A 19245-nucleotide genomic window follows, 5' to 3' on the forward strand; every position below is an offset into this window, starting at 1 on the left:
GATAATCATATAAAGATGGGAAAAGTTTAGTTTTTGAGAACTTGTTTTTATTTATTAATCTTTGATTTATGTGTGATTAAATTAAACTTGTTACATGAAATGACCACAGCAGGAAATATGCTTGTAAGAACTTCGTTGTGTTTTGGTACAAAGTAGCAGGGTTTGAATCAAAGGAGAGGACCTGCATTTAACATGAAGTTAAGGTTATGGTAATGCAGTGGCCATGGTAAGAAGAGACACTGGCTATCAGTTTGAAACAGGAAATGGATAGACTACCCTGACCTCCTCACTCAACTGAGAGTAACTCTATAACACTCCCAGAGTGTTATGCTGAGTGAACGGACTCTATGGCAGAACACACAGAAGCGCAGAAAATGCAGGGAGTGCTCTTTATTTACTGTGTCAAACTTATTTACACGGGATGAGATAAGTATGCTGATGAATAAACAGAAGGAAACCAGGGGAGGGGGCTGACACGCATTCGGAGGGAAAGGGGTTACCCGCGCACGCAGGGTGGACTTGTCACACTGGCTGTACAGGCGGGATGTGGGAGAAACGCTGTGATTGATCTCCGTAGTGATCCCGGAAATGCGGCTTCACAAACAGCTGACAGGTAAGCGGGTGATGGATCCGGCACTCGAAGAGGTGGCAATACTCCAACACCAGACGTCAGTCGCGCTGCTCCTAAGTAACGCTTCATCAAATGACGTCTGATGCACCACCGGTGTGTCAGCATCCCGTGACACACCACCCCGCCTACCTGTGCTGAAAACAGAAGCAGACCCCGTGACACCACACCAGAGAAACCCCACCAACTCCTAATACAGAGTTATTATGGCCACTACAGGTCACTGTCAACAAAGTGTTTCAAAGGGTTGCTGTTTGCACAAACAACCTGTGGAGCTGTTTCAATCGGGGGACAATCATTATCATTTATGTGAGAGTTGCAGCACTGTGCAAAAGTCTTGAGCCACACCTCATTTCTTTATATTTTGCTTCCAAAGTCTGAACCAACAATTCTCCAGACTTTCTTGACTGTTTTATTTTTTGTAAAGCCATTTAATACTGACCAGTTAATCATTCAAGAGATAAGCCAGTGTTGTTGTTACACATAACAGGCAACTTAACAAAGAACATATTTTAAATTGGCACTTTGTTACTAGCAGCCTCTCACAAAAATACACAATTTATTACCATTTTTGTAGCTGAATCTCTGAAAAATGCCAAAGAAAACATAGTTTGACAGACAGAAATTAGTAATTATGTACCAGCAAGGTGATTTCTGAAGAGGTGTCAGCATGATGTGCAGTGTGTCCTTAAAACAAACTGTGGAAACTGGACAGGAGAAATGGAGGACAAAAGAACAAAGCCGGAAAAAGTATCTACTTCTTTTATCTGTTCTTAAGAAATAGGAGAAAAACCTGACACAGGACCTTAGAGATGTATCTGACCTTTCATTTGATCTATCTTTGGTTTATCTCTAGCTTTAAAGCACAAATTGACCTTCAAACTTGTTAGATTTGCCTTATACTGTATTTCCATGTATGTATAAATATGTTTCAGTAAATTGTTGCACCTATTTCCCATTTTCCTGGCAAAATATAAAGACATGAGTGGTGACTTCTGCATAGTCATAGCAGATTAATAGACTAGATGCCATGTGTAAATGCACTTCTCAGATGTACTCATGCTTTCTTTGGTGCCGGAAATGAAAGTGAAAGATTTAAGGTTTGATCAATAACCACTATAAGAATCATCCGTGTTATTTTACACACTGGTTTGTCAGCATTTCTGTCCAAATTTAGCCACAATAAAAGTTTCTATGCTAAATAAAATGTACATAATTGCAAGCCTTGTGCTCCTACTTCTCTCCCCTTCTTGCTGTCTCTTCTCAGCCAGCGTCTGAGATTCATTTTCCACAAACATCTAAACACATTTTCATTTCCCAGTTTGCTCTGCCTTCTCCTCCCTCTCAACATCACAAATAAAAGTTTTAGCATAATATAACATGATAATTTGGGGGAAACTTAACATGTGCTTTTGTCTTAGAATCACTGCTTTTATAAGGGAATAATTTAACAAAAGTAAAGTGAGATTCTTTAAATGTACTGGTGTGTGCCCAGTTAAAACCTAATAAACCACATAAAAGTCTTTAAAGCAATCCACAGTCATACAAATAATTGATTTTATTTATATGTCCTCACAGCACACATGTTGCTAGTGGATTACATTCAAAGACAAATGGGCTTGGAGGGGTGTGTGGGTGTGGTGTCTGTGAGACAGGGGTGGTGCCGGCATCTTGTTTCCCCTTACATGTTATAGCGGTCTGGATCACATTTAAAACACATGGTATTGCTCTTTGGCTGTGTGTGGTTTGGCAGCTTCAGAAGAAAGGAAATTGGTAGGGGGATTTAACAGGCAGGGGACTTGATCACTTGACAGACGGACATTAAAAAAGGGAAAACGGGAACACGAGGAACATAAAAAGCTGCACTTTGAGGCTGCAAGACCGGCAGCAGTGAAAGAAAGACAGGCATTCAAGCCTCCTGGAACTCAAGAGGCATCGAAACACCACAGCAGGAAGAAATGAAGACAGATAGTGGTGAATTTGCAATAGGGATACTGTAACATAGCAGTTACGAGGAACCTAGAAGTCTGAACACAGAGGTTTTTGTTTAGTTTATCCAGCCACAGGCCTTTAAGCATATCATCGGCCTTGAATTTAAAACAGAGTGTGTTGATAAGAAGTCTTCAGGATAACCTTCATTTTCGTTTTGTCTGAGGTAATTTGCAACGTTTAACTTGTAATAGCCTCAGCATTTAACTGGACGTCTCAGCTTCTTATTAAAGCTTCAACAGGAAGAGGTGCTTGTTTTAAACACCCCATTTCTCCATTTGGCTTGAGGGTGTCTGGGTGGCCGTGACAGGTTACGCCTGGCTCACACACACTAGTTTTCGTCTGTAAGACCAAGAGTTTGTTTTGGACATACCTGGTCTGAGAGGACTTTGTGTTTGTGTGTGGTCTGAAGAACTCAGCTGGTCTGGGAAACCGAGTCAGAGAGGCAGCCAGCTCTAAGTGCTCTCTGCCAGCAGCAGAAGGAACCAAGATCATATTGCTTCCTCAGAAAGAACAGCGAGAGTCAAAGGATGATGATGAAGATGAAACGGACTCTGTGGAGAATTTCTTGCTTGGTGACTCTAGTGGTGGAGCTCAGCTGGATACATGTGGGCCACAGCGCACACAGGGAGGGAGCAAACAGGGTGAGTGTGGCTCGTTTGTACGTTTATGTTCTGTCTAAACTATGAAAACATGTAAAATGTCTGTGAGAAAAAGTGCAAGTTGATCTGTAACTTCAGCTGATTGAAGTGAGCCATTTCATTTGTTGCTGCTTCTTTCCTTCTTTCGTCCTTGTTTTTGCCTTACAAACTTATACTGCCACAGTTACTGCGATCACATTAAATTCACATGTGAACATGTTTATTTGCAGCTGAAACCACAATTGTAAATGTGCGGCTGAAAGATGTAATGTACATCAACATGGTAGTTACATTTGAGGGATTTTTAAAAAAGAATTTAACTCATTCTTTTTTTACATAATTTCCTTCATCACCAGTCATTTCCACACCAAAAAATGCAACCTCTTTTAGGTTCCCAACTTTCTTCTCTGTCCCTTCCCGTTTTTTTGTTGACGTCTTTCACATTTAAGTAGAATCAAACCTGCCCCACCCTCCTCTTTTGTAACACTCTGATCCCATCAGAGGGTTTCGATCCATATAGCTGTCCAGAGGAAATAAACCGAGCACTGTGGAGCCCGTGACCATCCATCCTGCCGTGCCGCCACCCCTGTTATAGACCTACCATCTGGTGTCACGCTTTGACTTACACCCCACAAAAAATGGGACTGGGAATTCCAAAATTTTAACTCAACTCTCTCCTTTCTCCTGCTTGGGTAGTTCACATCCTCTGCTCTTTAGTGTTTTACTCTATTTTAGCATGTCAACATAACAACAGAGCACTAAACATTGTAATCCTTTCGCACGGATTTCGTGCGAGGAGTGAGTAAAAAACTTGGTTGTGTTTCATAAAAGGTTACTCACATGTCTTATTCATTGTATTTTCAATTTTTCTGTCAACATCATCACTTCTGCGGTGGCATGACGTACAGCGTTTTGGTTTTGAGTCACAGTTGTTTATGGAGTTTCAAACAAAAACAGTGTTCATGTAAGTCTGGCATATGCGTGTTGGCCAACATGGGCTTAAATGGTGAACAAGGAAACCGCTTACAGGAAGCACAGTTAGGAAACTTTAAGCAGTCTTCAGAGGCAGGGAAATGTAACAAACAAGTATTCTGTAGCAGCTGTTACTGAATTTAGTTTTATGCTCCATTTGGTTGTTTTTTTTTAATCCAGTGAGTCTGACGCCACACTAGCAGCTCTCGAAGGATGTGCATACAGGATAGGCAGTGTTTTTGTAAAATGCTAATGGTGAAACGGCTAACATGCTAATGATTAGCATATGGGATTTTCCCAGGAAATCCTTCATTGTTCACTAAAAGTTGCTTATACCCCCATGTGACTGTCAAGATGTCGGACGTTGAAAGTATGACACTTTGCCTAACATGAAGTGAAAAGAATTAAGTTACTCCTGTAATTTATTGGCAAAGATTCATTTTTGTTGCAGTTTTGCACCCGTATACCACTACAGGGGATTTTAAATCAAAGGATCAAGATGTGCAGACTGTCACCTTTAATTCAAGGAATTTTACAAAACTTTCCTAATTAACAGACATATTTATGAATAGTTCCCCATTTTAAGAGGCTAAAACATAACTGAATAATTGACTGACTTTGTCGCGGCAGGCTTAGTGTTGGAGTACAGAATAAATTATAAAAATAAAATTCAAATGTAGGCTTAATCTACATATGCATTTCGTATAAATTCAGCAAGTAGGTTGCAAATAGGTGCTCTGTTTAAGATAATAGATTTCTTCTAGTAGAACAACATGAGTTGTTGTAAAATTGTTTGCAAACGGCGGGAAAAAACCAAGTTGGTAACTTTCATCTAATATATGTTTCTTACCGATCACCAGGGAAACACAGACATTTGACACTAAGGAATTACTGTAGACCCTCCTACTATTCATGCACAGAGGTCAGCTGTAGTATCAGCTTTCTCTGAAAAACCGAATCAGTAAGTGGTGACTGAATAATCCATACTTGTTGATCTCTAATCTAGATTTGCCGCATAAATTACCATGGTGTCTAACACTGAGCTACCTTTGTAATACAAAAAACCCAAGGTTAACCTTGAAGTTACTTGAATAGGAAAAAAGTCCACAATCAATAGACTCATAAATGTAACTGCAGAGTGAATACAATGTGATGCAAACCACTGGTCACATCAAATACACAATTTGCCTTAAAACTGTCAGGGGTTGCTGAGTGGAGGCGAGGAAGTGACCCAAACGCAGGACTCGTGGATAGTTCGGTGAAGGTTGGTGTTTTATTATCGATGGAGTTAACAAACAGAACAGAGGAAGGAAATGGCTGGCTGGATGACTGACTGACTGACTGACGGACTGAATGGCTGGCTGACTGAACGAAGGCGGAAACGACAACATAACATCAATGACACGACAGAGAACTGGTGAAACCGAGGAACTTAAATACACAGGTTGAATGATGACAATGATTGGAAACAGGTGAGTACAGGGCTGAACATAATCTGACTAATGACACGAGAGACAAGCTGACACGGGGAAAAACAGGAAGTGAAAGCATTGATGTGGCAACATAACCTAAATGTGACAAAACTGAAAACACTGGGTCACCGACCCAGGAACCCTGACAGTACCCCCCCCCCCCCCTTCAAAGGCCGGCACCCGACGGCCAAAAGAGAAAAAGACCAGAACAGGGCAGGCGGAGGGGGCCCAGGACGGAGGGACGGAGTCCACACAGAGACAGTTCAGGTGGGCCACGTGGCCGAGACGAGACAGTACAGGTGGGCGGCCGCGTGGCCCGTGGCCGAGACGAGACAGTACAGGTGGGCGGCCGCGAGGAAGACGGCGGCGGCCACTGAGCAGGTCCGGAGGGCGGCCGCGAGGAAGACGGCGGCGGCGGCCACTGAGCAGGTCCGGAGGGCGGCCGCGAGGAAGACTGCCACGCCGGCGATGATGTCCAGAATGTGGCTGGGGCGACGGCGCGGCAGCCGCAGGACCAGGCGAAGCAGAAGCTGACGCTGAGGCTGGCCCAGGCGAAGCAGAAGCTGAGGCTGAGTCTGGACCAGGCGACAGCACGGGAGCCGGGGGTGACGGAGCCACAGCTTTAGGGCCAGCGGGCACGGAAGCCCCTGGCTGGAGACAGGCAGGGCCCACAGCTGGCTCTGGGTGCTGTGGCTGCAGGTCCGGGAACTGAACAGGGTGGTGGATGAGTGACTGAACTACAGAAGACTGGACAGACTGGAGGACGGGCGACCGGGAGGCAGGGGGCGGCTGGAGGACAGGGGGCGGCTGGAGGACAGGGGACTGAACTACAACAGACTGGAGAGCAGGAGGAGACTGGACTACAGGAGCAGACTGGAGAGCAGGCGAGTGAACTGACGGGGCTGGAAGCTGAACAGCAGGCGAGGGAACTGACTGGAGTGGGGAAGCTAAGGGATGAACAGAGGTGGGCGAGGCTAATGGCTGAGCTAATGACTGGGTTACTGAAGGGGACAAAGCTGCAGCCTGGGCTAATAAGGCTGGTGCCTGAGCAGGGGACACCTCAGCTAGCCTAACCAGTGATAGTGCAAGGGCGTGAAAAGCTGGATCAGGAGGTGGAGTAGTAGGTGGACCGGTTAGCTCTTCCAAGCCTCCAGGGAGGTCAGGCTGGGTTGAGGCTGCCCTCAGCCTGGGCACTGGGACAGGCACGGGAGGTGGCTGGACACCAGTCACCCCCACCCGAGAAACAGGAGCGGGTGTGGAGGTAGACTGGGTCACAGCTGCCCTCGTCCTGGGAGCTGGCACAGGTTTGGGTGTAGGCTTATTGGGGATTGGTCTGGTCTTTCTGCCACCACTATTTACAGTCTTTGGGGGAGCAGAGCAGAAAAAAATCCTCCCAGTCTACATCGTCGTCCAGAAGGGAAACTCCCCATGAATCGGGGATGAGTCTATTAGTTATTTTAGGTGGAGAATCAAATGAGGAGGGTGGAAAATAGTCAGTGGAACTCACCACCGGGAGTTGCTGTAAATAGTCCATGTTATGGCGGCGTGTGCGCCGCTTTTTCCGGGAAGAGGAAGCGGGCGGGGTACACAGCCGAGCCTCCGGCGCGGGCGCCTCTGAGCCGAAGTTGGAGGCATAGCCGCTGTGCCGTGGCGAAGTGGAAGGTCCGGCGAATGAGGCGGCGGGTGTATGAGCGAGGAGCGGAGCGGCGAGAGAGGGAGCGGCCGAAGCGCGGCGTGAAACGCCCACCCTCCGCGGCAAATGCTCCGGTGCAGGTGAGGCAGCAGGTGGGAGAACGCGGTGTCTCCGAGGTCCGCCCAGAGCCAGGCGAGTTCCCTCGAAGATGTGCTCTCGCTCCGCGAAGACCCGCTGTTTCTCCTTAAGCTTCTCCGCCCAAATGGAGAGCGCTGCCTCCTGCCGCTCGAACAGATCTGAGTCCGCTGGGCCGAAAACGTGTCTTCGTGGCACGGGTCGTGCCATTCTGTCAGGGGTTGCTGAGTGGAGGCGAGGAAGTGACCCAAACGCGGGACTCGTGGATGGAGTTAACAAACAGAACAGAGGAAGGAAATGGCTGGCTGGATGACTGACTGAAGGACTGACTGGCTGGCTGACTGAACGAAGGCGGAAACGACAACATAACATCAATGACACGACAGAGAATTGGTGAAACCAAGGAACTTAAATACACAGGTTGAATGATGACAATGATTGGAAACAAGTGAGTACAGGGCTGAACATAATCTGACTAATGACACGAGAGACAAGCTGACACGGGGAAAAACAGGAAGTGAAAGCATTGATGTGGCAACATAACCTAAATGTGACAAAACTGAAAACACTGGGTCACCGACCCAGGATCCCTGACAAAAACATCTACAAGAGCCTGATCAGTTCTGGTTGAAGCAAAATTCTTTAGACAGATGAAACCAAGATTAACTAAGGATAATGGGAAAATTGGATTTTCTTCAGTGGCCTAGTCAACCATCTGGTTGGCATTTAGGAAAGTCAAAACTGAAGGCAGAAAGACCCCAAAACAGGGAGAAACTGAAGGTGGCTGCAGTAAAGACCTAATGCAGCACATGATGATGTTCACAGGGTCCAGTCTTAAAGCATTCATTGACTGCTGTTGTGGAAGTTTCCCACTTAAATAAAGCCTGCAGACGAGCGGTGAGCGGTAGCTAACATTCTTTTATTTCCAAGCACACACAAAGAACATACAAACAAGCTTGTGAAGCCCCTGCATGACCACGGGGCAGGGTCAGCAGAGTCTCACTGAGCCAAAGTCAACCTCTCAGTTAAATACCTTCTCCAGGAACAAAAGGCAGTACACAGCTGTTTCACACTCCCTTGCTACTTCCCAGAGTCCTCAAGAGACAAAAGACTGGTCCTCTGGAGTTCCTGTTTTCCCCCCAACATCTTTGCTACACCCCCTACCATTTGTCTTAAGTATGAGTGTCAGACATGTTAAAACAATGAAATAATGTGATTAATACCTTAGTGAAAGAAATTCCTCTACAATCCCACCCTTTGATTCTAAAATCAAGAATCACATTAAACCAGAATTTCTTTCCTGACATTCTGCATATTACATCAACATTATTGTACACTTAAAGGAGTTTCACACTGTGTATCCTCACTTCACTGTTCTCCCACCACCCTTTGTTCATCTTTAATCTTCCCCACAATCTAAGCTCTCACATGCAAATGGAAACAACAATGATACAGAGGAAAGGTCTTCTCCAGAGTGTCAAAGTACTTTGCATGGCAAAGTGAAACAGCATTAGGTGGTCATTCTCTGTCACAGTCATGGCTCCTGGCGTCTGTGCCATTTACAGAGTCATAACTCCAACGCTGATCTTCCTTGCGCTGTCACTTTTGGAGCTTAGCACGCTCTCTCCATCCCTCGATTTCTGTTCCAACGCAGCTGTAGATTTAAGGCAGAGCACGTCGTACACCTTAGTTGTCTTCCTCAGCGTCAACGTCGAAACTCTTTCATTTTATTTTTAAGATTTTGCTGTTCAAAATCTCCTCGTGATAATCCTTTGGAAGCCCACTGTCGTTTGTCTGTTGTCCTGCAGATGGTCCCTGCTTCTCACTGGTCCACTTGAAGCGTTCTCTCCTAGTCACAGTTTGCATCTGCGCCTCAGTCAATCCTTCCATATCCCTCATGTCATGGTTCCTGCAATTTAAAAATGAAAACTTCCCCGGAAAAAAACCCTCTTTTGCCCTATGTTAGCTTAGCACAATTAGACATGCACAATGAAGTTGTGCATTGTCTCTTAAAAATTCTCAGGGCTTCTCCCCTGGAGTAGCTTCACTCCAGGCCCTGTTGTAAGAAAAAAAAACATTAGCCAGTGGTGTGTCCTGCTGTAAATCATGTGATTAGATCATATGATTAGCCCTCTGCTGTGGAAAAAGTGATATAGATGTTAGCGCAGCGCGTCTGTATGCACACTTTCTCACAGTGACCTCTGCACTGTAAACAATACAAGGTCATGAATAACACACCGCTGGTAAATTCACAAAGACACAGAAAGTGGCAATTAAAAGGTTAAGTCAGCACGGCTCAAAAGCCCATGCAACCCAGGATGTTGCTGTCACCTTTCTGCTCCTGTAAAAGAAACATACATATATACATCCACCCTTTTGTCTCTCTGGGTGGAGGTGCAATCTTGCATATTGGTGTCAAGTCAGTCAATTTTTTGTCAGTCCAGTCAATCCCCGTGTTTATTGCTGATAGCAGAACCTCTTGTGTCGCAATAAGTTTCTACTGCCAGCAATGACGTCAGTTCAAAAAATAAAAAAGAATTTAGACTGGATTACCTCGCTGAATCCTTTTTGACAGGGACTTGTTTTCTGATTGTCCCAAATAAGTGGCTTTCTCCCGAGCCCATTTTAATTTTGGAGAAGCTCACTTGCGATTGATCAACATGTTGTATAGCGCTTTCATTTCTGATCTTGCAGGCCTGCTTGAAAAAGAGAAAATTGCCAAACAAAAATCTCAGTGCACTGTTAAAAATAAAAAAACATGAAGGCCTCTTTTAGAAGTTGTCTAAGCGTACTCCCTTAGAATGATAAAAAAAACAAAAAAACTAATTGGCAGGTTCAAAGTGGTACCAAAAGAAAATGCATCAGTAAATCCCCAAAACTTTCATCCACCAGTCACCCACACCTCACACAACAGCAATATTCTATTAGAAAATGAGTTTTTGTTTTCCCCATGTACCCAGATGTGTGTCACGATAAGACTTCCCTCACACATCAGAAACCAGAAACTCAATAATCTATTAGTCCCCACTCATCTGACCCTCCCGCAGCATTCTGTTCACCCCTGCAATGATTCAATCATCCTTCCCCAAAAATAATACTAGTTCACTAGTCTATGTATCACTGCTTAACCCACTAAGTGAACTGGACAAGATGATGGTAACAGAAATGCATGCTTAAGATGCTATTTGGTCTTCATGAGCTTCATTGCATGTGTGTTTGTGTTAGTAGGATTAATGCATTTTCTGTTTGTGTAATTTTTGTGTACCTCTCCTTTTTGCGGTGCTCCAGACACTTTTCAATTCTCCACGCAAGGCAGTCGTTTTTTCCTTCCCAGTTTTCCTAAACCCAAATTTTATTCCCACACTACAACAGCCTTCCTCCATGTTGTCCCCTTCTCCTTTGACTGTGGTCTCATCTCATCTCTCCCCCTTGCAGCAGTCCAGTGAGAGTCAGTTGTCTTTCAGCTTTGTCCTGTTTTCCACGGTCTCATTTTGCCATTTTTGCGCCGAAAGTGGCAAATGTCCAACTCAAGCAGTCTTTTCAAAAGTCCATTCACACACAGTGAAGGTGCAGCTCGTTGGAAATGCACATCCATCCATCCAGTCATGATGATGCCATTTTCTCCTTGCTGTCGCTGTCTTGCACAGCTGCTGCTGCTGGACCTTTTCTTCACTGCTCAGGATGTTGCTGTGAGCTCTTGAGATCCATCTCGTTGTTCTGGAACTGCATTTCTTGTCTTCAGGGAGAGATTCTTGGAGCTTGTGTTCTCAGGGTGACAAACACATGGAAGTTAAGCTGTAAAACAATTTAGCCAAAACTTGGCTTGAGTGTTTCTAATGGTGTTAACCTATAATTTTCTTCCGACTGCTGCACGTGGAAAATTGATCCAGGTCTGCTCTTCACCTGCAAGTGACACACTGAAACATTTTGATCATTCTTCTCATTGCTTAAAACAACACATCTCCCTCTCTGGTTCTGAATTCCCCTTTCTTAAAAACCCAGAGAGATTGTAGTTGTTCTACGTTGAAAAACAACCAAACCCTCTTCCTATTTTGCTTATTTTATCAACAATTCTGCTAAAAAAAAAAAATTCGTGTGTGTCCACCCTAGGGGAGCTGGTGGCCTGCAGTACCACCTTCTCCCTCTAGTTGGAAACAACTGTTACACACATTTCTACACTCCTCTCTCTTTTTTTTTTTTTTTTGTTTTTGTTCCCCATCTTCAACATTTTGTAACCCCGTTTCTCACTGTTTTTTACACACACATCAACGTTTCCCACACAACCATTCTCTGCAATCTTACACACTACACATTTACTCAATTCTTACCACAGTCACGTATTGAGTTTTGTCTCTGGCCGCCTGGTGGAAGGTCTGCCGATCTACTGGATCTAGATCCCATTTTACTACACGAGGCGTCCCCCGTGAGGCCCTTGCCTTCTACGGACCAAGGAACGAACACCGCCACTCCGTGCACTATAGTACACAGAGATGGATCCCGACAGTGTACCCGAACCGCCGTTCCTGTGACGTACTTGGACCGAACACAGGTCTGGGCCGGCTTCTCCCCAACAACGTGCGCGAGCCACTGTCCTTGTGATGAGCCGTACCCAACACAAGCCTGGGGCCTCAAACCACCAGGTTTTCCTCCCGGAGACTCGAACTCCGGGGTCGGCCAGCGTTCCCCCCCTCGGCCAGACAAAAAACTCTCCATGACTGTATACAAGTTAGCTACAACTCACCCATCTGCAGAAGTCCCCTCAAAATCGATGATCTCGGTGGTGACTGAAACACACGGCTCCGTGACTCCTCCATTTCCTTCGCTTCAACAGCTGGTAGGACAAAGGTACCTTTTCCCTCAGGGGTGATCAGCCCGTTCACGGAACCGTTGTTCAGCGACCACACGGACCACCCTGCTCGCAGCGCCATTTTGTTGTGGAAGTTTCCCACTTAAATAAAGCCTGCAGACGAGCGGTGAGCGGTAGCTAACATTCTTTTATTTCCAAGCACACACAAAGAACATACAAACAAGCTTGTGAAGCCCCTGCATGACCACGGGGCAGGGTCAGCAGAGTCTCACTGAGCCAAAGTCAACCTCTCAGTTAAATACCTTCTCCAGGAACAAAAGGCAGTACACAGCTGTTTCACACTCCCTTGCTACTTCCCAGAGTCCTCAAGAGACAAAAGACTGGTCCTCTGGAGTTCCTGTTTTCCCCCCAACATCTTTGCTACACCCCCTACCATTTGTCTTAAGTATGAGTGTCAGACATGTTAAAACAATGAAATAATGTGATTAATACCTTAGTGAAAGAAATTCCTCTACACTGCAAAGGATTTCCATCCAAGTATTAAACTCAATCCTTAAATTCTAGTACTTTAGTTTTGAGCCTCTAAAAATGGTTGTAAGCCTCAAGCAGTTACTCCAAAACTTTTGTCAAACCCCTTAAAGTGATGCTCCAAGTCTGCACTTCAAACACATTTGTGGCGCTAGTGAGGCAAAAATGAGAAAAATTTTAATAAAAAAAGAAATAAAAACAAAATTAAGGAGCTACCTGTATTTTATCTTTTAAAGCATGATGTCTTAATTAAAGTTGCTGAATAAGAAATTCCATTTATCACTGAGGTGGCTCTAATCATACTTGTGCGCTCCTCCTAATAGATCTAGTGTACCTATTTAAGCTATAGAAATGCCCAGTATTGGATCGATTTAAAACCTCCATCCCAAAACAACCAAAGATCTCAGATAGAATTTCTGTCATTGCAGCGAGTGCAACAGTGGGAAAGGAAGGTGCGGTCGTCCTCGAGCCTGGATGAGCTGCTACGACTCGCAGACTTTCCTGACTGGAAACTGTGGAAGTGTCGACTTAGATTACAGCAGCCAGAGACCCTCACTTCTCCTCTCTCAGTGGGGTCACACCGTTCCACACGCTTTGCTGCTGAATCCTACAGCTTGGAGATTCTTACAGGTTGGATATCTACATATTTCATGTAATGTGCAAGGCTTTGTGTTTTATTTGCATTGAATCATTGCATTTTTCCTATTAAGCCATAGACGAAGAGTGGCAGCGTACACAGTGCATGCCCAGGGAAACCTGTGTTGACGTGGCTAAGGAGCTGGGCACCGACCACTCAGTGTTCTTCAAGCCACCTTGTGTGTCTGTCCACAGGTTTGTTTAAGATGGAGCATGAATCCAGAAATTACACCAGTAACAAAAGGGATCATCACCGTATACACTGAAAAAACTGAAAGGTTTTCACAGGACTTGTGTAGTTCTCATCATAGCATTTCAATCAGGTTAAGGTCTGGACTTTGACTGCAACACTTTGAGTCTTTTCTTTTTCAGCCTTTCTGTTATAGAGTTGTGCTTGTGATCATTGTCCTGTTGCATAACCCTTTTTGATCCAACTTTTAGATGTTGGACAGATTGCTTCACATTCAAATCTCTATACTTTAATACAGAGACAGTGTTGGGAAAGTTACTTTTAAAATGTATTCCACTACAGATTACAGAATACATGCCCCAAAATGTATTTTGTAATGTATACTGTTACGTTACTTAATGAGAGTATTCTGAATACTTTAGATTACTTAATATATTATCATTATATTAGTATTTTACAACTACATGAATGTACTATTGCTGTGTGATTTATTACTATTACTGAAGGTTATTCGCCATACCAATAGCAACTATATTTTTAAATCTTAATATAAAATGAGTAACAGTAGGGTGGACATTAGGTAAGGCTGCACTTTTTGCAGCGATCTCGTATAGAAAACTATTCTGCGTGTATATAAAACAGGTCCGCGGCTCCGAACCGTAGTAAAGGGACCTCTGGCTAATACGTCGGGTACTGTGTCGGGCTCGTAGCTGAAAACTAGCTTTACTTTGTTATCTGGGTCAGCTTTGCTAACAAGAGACAGAGAGGCGTTGAAAGGCTGCTCTAACTGAACTTATTGTTTCGGAGGAAAACACGAACACAGTGTACAGTCGAGTCTTAATAGCTTACTTACAACTGGGCTCGTCAGACACTCTTTTTGGCTGCAGTAGTTATTATATTTACATGCTTCCAGCTCCCGTTTCTGCTCCGTTTCGACTCTCCTTTTTCTCCCTCCCTCGCTCACAGACACATAACGGGTATGGCAGTCCATTCTCCCTGCAGCACGGACTACACTGCCCATGAGGCTACATGCTTTAGGGCGATGCCTGTAATACTCTGCCGATTGCCTTCATATTAAATAATTTTTTTAATAATAATTTTTAAAAATATTTCTTCACGTCATTATGCGGCCGCAAGTAGAGGTGACATGGGCTGCGAGATTGAGTCACAGGCATTAGAGCCTCTCAATGAGTGTTTTGTTTGGGTTTCCACCAGCGTGGAATTACCAAAAATAGAAGACCGCCATGTAATCCATTTATTTCAACAATTAACTGTATTCTGAATACCACCTTTTTAAATGGTAACTGTAAAGGAATACAGTTTTTATTTTGTATTTTTTTTGTACATATTTTGTATTTTAAATACGTAACGCCGGTACATGTATTCTGTTACTCCCCAACACTGTATAGAGAGGAGTTAATTAGACTCCATTTCTGCAAAAATGCCTCCGTGCGTTACAGTAACTGCCCTCGGACTCAGTTTCCTGAGACATCCACTCCTGGAAGGATTGGCAACAATCTTGAATGTTTTCCACTTGCGAATAATCTTTCTAGCTGTAGAATGGCAGACGTCAGATTGTTTGGAAATGGCTGTATAAACTTTCCCAGACTGATGGACACCAACAGTTGTTTCTCCAAGAACATTGCTGATGTTCTGATGCATTTACTAGCACATCCATTTCATTTTGGCAGTTTTGGTCCTCCATATCTGTTATATTTTATGATCATTTAGACATGAAGAACTATCTTAAAACAAGAAAAATGATTGGTGCTCAGTCCGCGTACTTGGAGGTGCATACATTTCACTTTACTTGTTTTGCTGCTGCTGACAGATGTAGTGGCTGCTGCAATCAAGAGGGTGTCACCTGCAGAAACACAACTACTGAATATGTCAATAAAACTGTAAGTGATCACATCTCAGAAGACTAAGAGATTTTCTTTTCAGTTATCCTTTAATTACACCACGATTTGTCATCAGTCAGTCAGTGAAACCTGCATATTTGTGATTATGTGTGTGTATTTTTATATTATTAGGTCCTCAGTGTAATCCCATTCAAGTTTGTACCAGAACCTGTGCTAGTAAAAGTTGCGAACCATACAGAGTGCAAGTGTTTGGAGCCTGCAATAATACGACGGAACGCTCAACCTCACAGGGGCAATGGGTGAGTCCCAAACCCCACTCGTGTTTCTCAGCTGAATCTGTTTGATCTTTTGTTTTCCTCTTTTTCAAGTGATTTTGTTTGTTGGCAGCTGTGCTTTGGGCCAGCTGTCACAGGCAGAGGACTCCAAGAGACTGTGTGCCAGTGGATTCATTTGGGACTGTTCATCTGAAAGATGCATACCTTACCCTTCCAGTACACCGGGTGCGTGTATGCAAAGATGTTCCTGTCATTTCAAATAGTTCCATTGTTAGGATCAAATGTGTAGCTGTGAGCAACAGACGGGACTGGCATGAGATCCCACCTAACAAGGTCTAATTCTGTTTGTGTGAACTAGTACTTCAACAGCGAATCTAAAAAACTCGGGACACTGCGTAAAATGCAAATAAAAGCAGAATGTGATGATTTGCAAATTTTCTAAACCCATATTTTCACAGCACAGACAACCTATCAAATGTTTAAACTGAGAACAACTTTTAAACATACATAAAATACATAAATACATAAAAAATGTAAATTATTTTGAAATTGATGCAGTAGCACATCACAAAAAAATGGGAACACAACCATGTCTGTTTAGCGTCCACTCTTCTTTTAACAACAGTCTGTAAAGGTCATTAAAGTGATGAGTTCAACTGATGGATATTTGGGAGAGGAAGGATGTCAATGGGAGCATATGTGGTTCTTAAAAGTACATTTCAGCCTTCCAGATGTGCAAACTGACAATTCCTGAGGCACTAATGCACAGATACACCAGCAGAGAAGGAGGCTTTTGAAATGAGCACTGATAACAATCCGGATGGATTAGCAAATATTTTCTTAAAATAACTCATTTTCCCAGTTTAAATATTTGATATGTTTTCTGTGCTCTTTTGTGAATAAAATCTGGGTTATTTATTATTAAGATTTTATTTACATTTTACACATAATTCCATTTTTTTTAATCAAAGTTGTAAATTCATTTTTCAGCAAGGTGATTATCAAAGTATAACCTTGTGACAATACAGTGATTAAGCTAATCGTGTCGTACTTTGGTTGTGCTCTAAAATTACCTCATTATTTTGTCTTTCTTAGAGCTTCCGCTCAGTTCGTGGATGCCAGATTGTGAGATAGACGTGGAACGTTGTGACTGTCTTCCTAGAACTGAGCCAACGCTCCAGTCAAGAACCACCCATCGCTGTCAAGTGAACTCCTCTATCTGTGCCCACAAGCATCAACGCTTTGACGAGGCATCATGCAGGTAGACCAGGGAGGGACCTTAACAGTATGCATAAAAGTTTTTATCTATAAGGGAAGTTATCAACAGGCACTCGTGGGAGAATTTAGCCTCCCAGAAAGCTTCATTGGATAATAATTTTACATTTCAGTCACGGTTTCCTTGGGTTCAGGCAATAAAAATAATTGGTTTGGGGAATGATTATGGTTTGGTTTAAAATGGCCCGTTTGATTAGATCTTATTGGGAATTGCTTACAGAAAACCTTGAGGGCAAATGTACTTACCGCTAACCAAAATGCTTCTGTTCAGCAAAAAATATCCCCCCACTTTTTGGCAAGCGAGCAGATTCACATCGGCAGCAGCCATCTTTATCACTGCCACAGTGATTAGCCCAGTATGGGCAAAGATGGGTGAGAGTTTGTTTGAGCTGAAATGATGGCACATGTCTCCAAGGCTTGTCTGACTAATGATGGGTTTTTCAGATATACTAATCTGCAATGGAAAGTATCATTACACATATAAGAAGCCAGTCTTCAAACAGAAAATACTGAAATTTTGAGATGAAGATGACTAAAACACAAGAGAGATGCTGTATAAAGTAAAATAATGTTATTCCTAGCAGCTATTTATGCAGGATGAATGTCAACATCCACTCCTGCTGAGTGCAGGTTCATGCAGGGTGAAGGAGGCGTGAACTAAATGACTCCTCTTGTCTTCACAGATGCAGATGGCCCAAGTAGACGTCCACTGTGGAATAAACTACAACGACCTTCCCTCCAAGGATGTATAGGCGGGAGAGAAAAAAGACTTATAATTTATTTACAGTCCTATTTATGCAGGTCACTTTAACTAATTATATTAGCTCACATGACCATGTTAATTGATGTTTAACATGCTTAATTTTGTTTTAATCAATGTGTAAAATTGAAGATTTGTACATTTGTTTTATGCACTGAATAGTTTATATTAAAAGACTATTTTTATAATTTGAACTTAATGTTTGGACTGTTTCATAAGTAACTAAAAAGTGTTTTGTTCCTTTTAGGTACTGGTTAATTTTCCCTATTGAAAATAAAGACTGATATAACCAGGAATTACAAGTTGCCCCTGCGAAATAAGACAACCTCAGCTTGTCTTAGATATCTATTTGAAATGTTTTCTAAACATGTCACTCTTAAAAAAATGCAGTCATACAGTCAGCAACACCCACTGAGTCAAGGGTTGTTATTTCAGATATATGTTTAAATCCCGACTATCTTGTTCCTTTGACTTTAGTTCATGTTTTTAAATATTTTTAAATATTCAGTCAAAAATAATTAATTAAAAAAATATTTTGTGTTAATTTTTTCTTTTAATGTCAGCTTAGCCATATATTAATCTGTAAAATAAAACAGAAAGCATTTGTCATATAGTGTGGGAAATGTAAACTGTGACTGCTGAACCCTGTAATTAGTTAAATGCAGGGCTCCTGCATGATGACCCAAGAAGTTTCAAACTTAAACGCACATGAATATGTTTGGCTTGCGAGTTCAAAAGCCCTTCTCTTGACTGCTATAACACAGTGGTTCCCAAAAACATCACTACTTGCACGTCTAATTGTCTGTAATGGAGGTGGAGTAAACCAGATCCACCTTGGCAAAACACTGATCCTGCCAATATTTGTTCGCTCAGTTCAAATCACAGACAAACAGTATCCCACGGTTGTTTTTAAACCCATTTTGCACAGAGAGACATTTTTTGAAAAATATATTGAGAGCAATGTTGAATATTCTTACACAGTAAAAACAAAACAAAACAAAAACAACTATACGTAAAATAATTAAAGATGTTTGTTTTTCTGCTTTTTCAAAAAAGGTAGTGGTTTATTTAATTGCAACCTGTACTCTATTGCAGTTAACTTTTTTTTTTTTAATTGTTTACAAAAGGTTTGAGGTGTGGAATAAACTGCTATGGAGTTTGAAAACAAAATATGGGTGTGTGTTGTTGGAGGATGTGGGGGGCCTAGCAAAAAAGGTTTGGGAACCACTGCTATAACATATCTTGCCAGTTTGACATCATACAGTGAGGATTATATCAGGAGTTTATGTTTTTGCAAATGCATTTTTGAATGAGCCCTTGGTTATACTCCTCTGACAGCCAAGTCTGCTGCTCCGAGTTCAAGGACTTATGCTATTCATTTGCCAATAACTCGTGTAAATATATCGATTAAGTTCAAGACATTAAAGCAGAATGGTGGATTG

At 42.8% G+C, this 19245-nt stretch overlaps 1 protein-coding gene across 1 annotated transcript; it reads left to right on the forward strand.

Annotated features, from left to right (window-relative positions):
• The first annotated feature begins 107 nt into the window (after positions 1-107).
• Positions 108-17997, forward strand: vegfd (vascular endothelial growth factor D). The gene is made up of 8 exons (XM_085167593.1): positions 108-3261; positions 13234-13435; positions 13516-13636; positions 15463-15532; positions 15665-15792; positions 15881-15993; positions 16864-17029; positions 17727-17997. Exons 1-8 carry the CDS (start codon positions 3148-3150, stop codon positions 17743-17745), a joined length of 933 nt encoding a protein of 310 aa, XP_085023719.1. The 5' UTR covers positions 108-3147; the 3' UTR covers positions 17746-17997.
• The last annotated feature ends 1248 nt before the right edge of the window (positions 17998-19245 follow it).

The sequence above is a fragment of the Neolamprologus multifasciatus genome, chromosome 1 (assembly GCF_963576455.1).
Source record: "Neolamprologus multifasciatus chromosome 1, fNeoMul1.2, whole genome shotgun sequence".
Taxonomy (NCBI): domain Eukaryota; kingdom Metazoa; phylum Chordata; class Actinopteri; order Cichliformes; family Cichlidae; genus Neolamprologus; species Neolamprologus multifasciatus.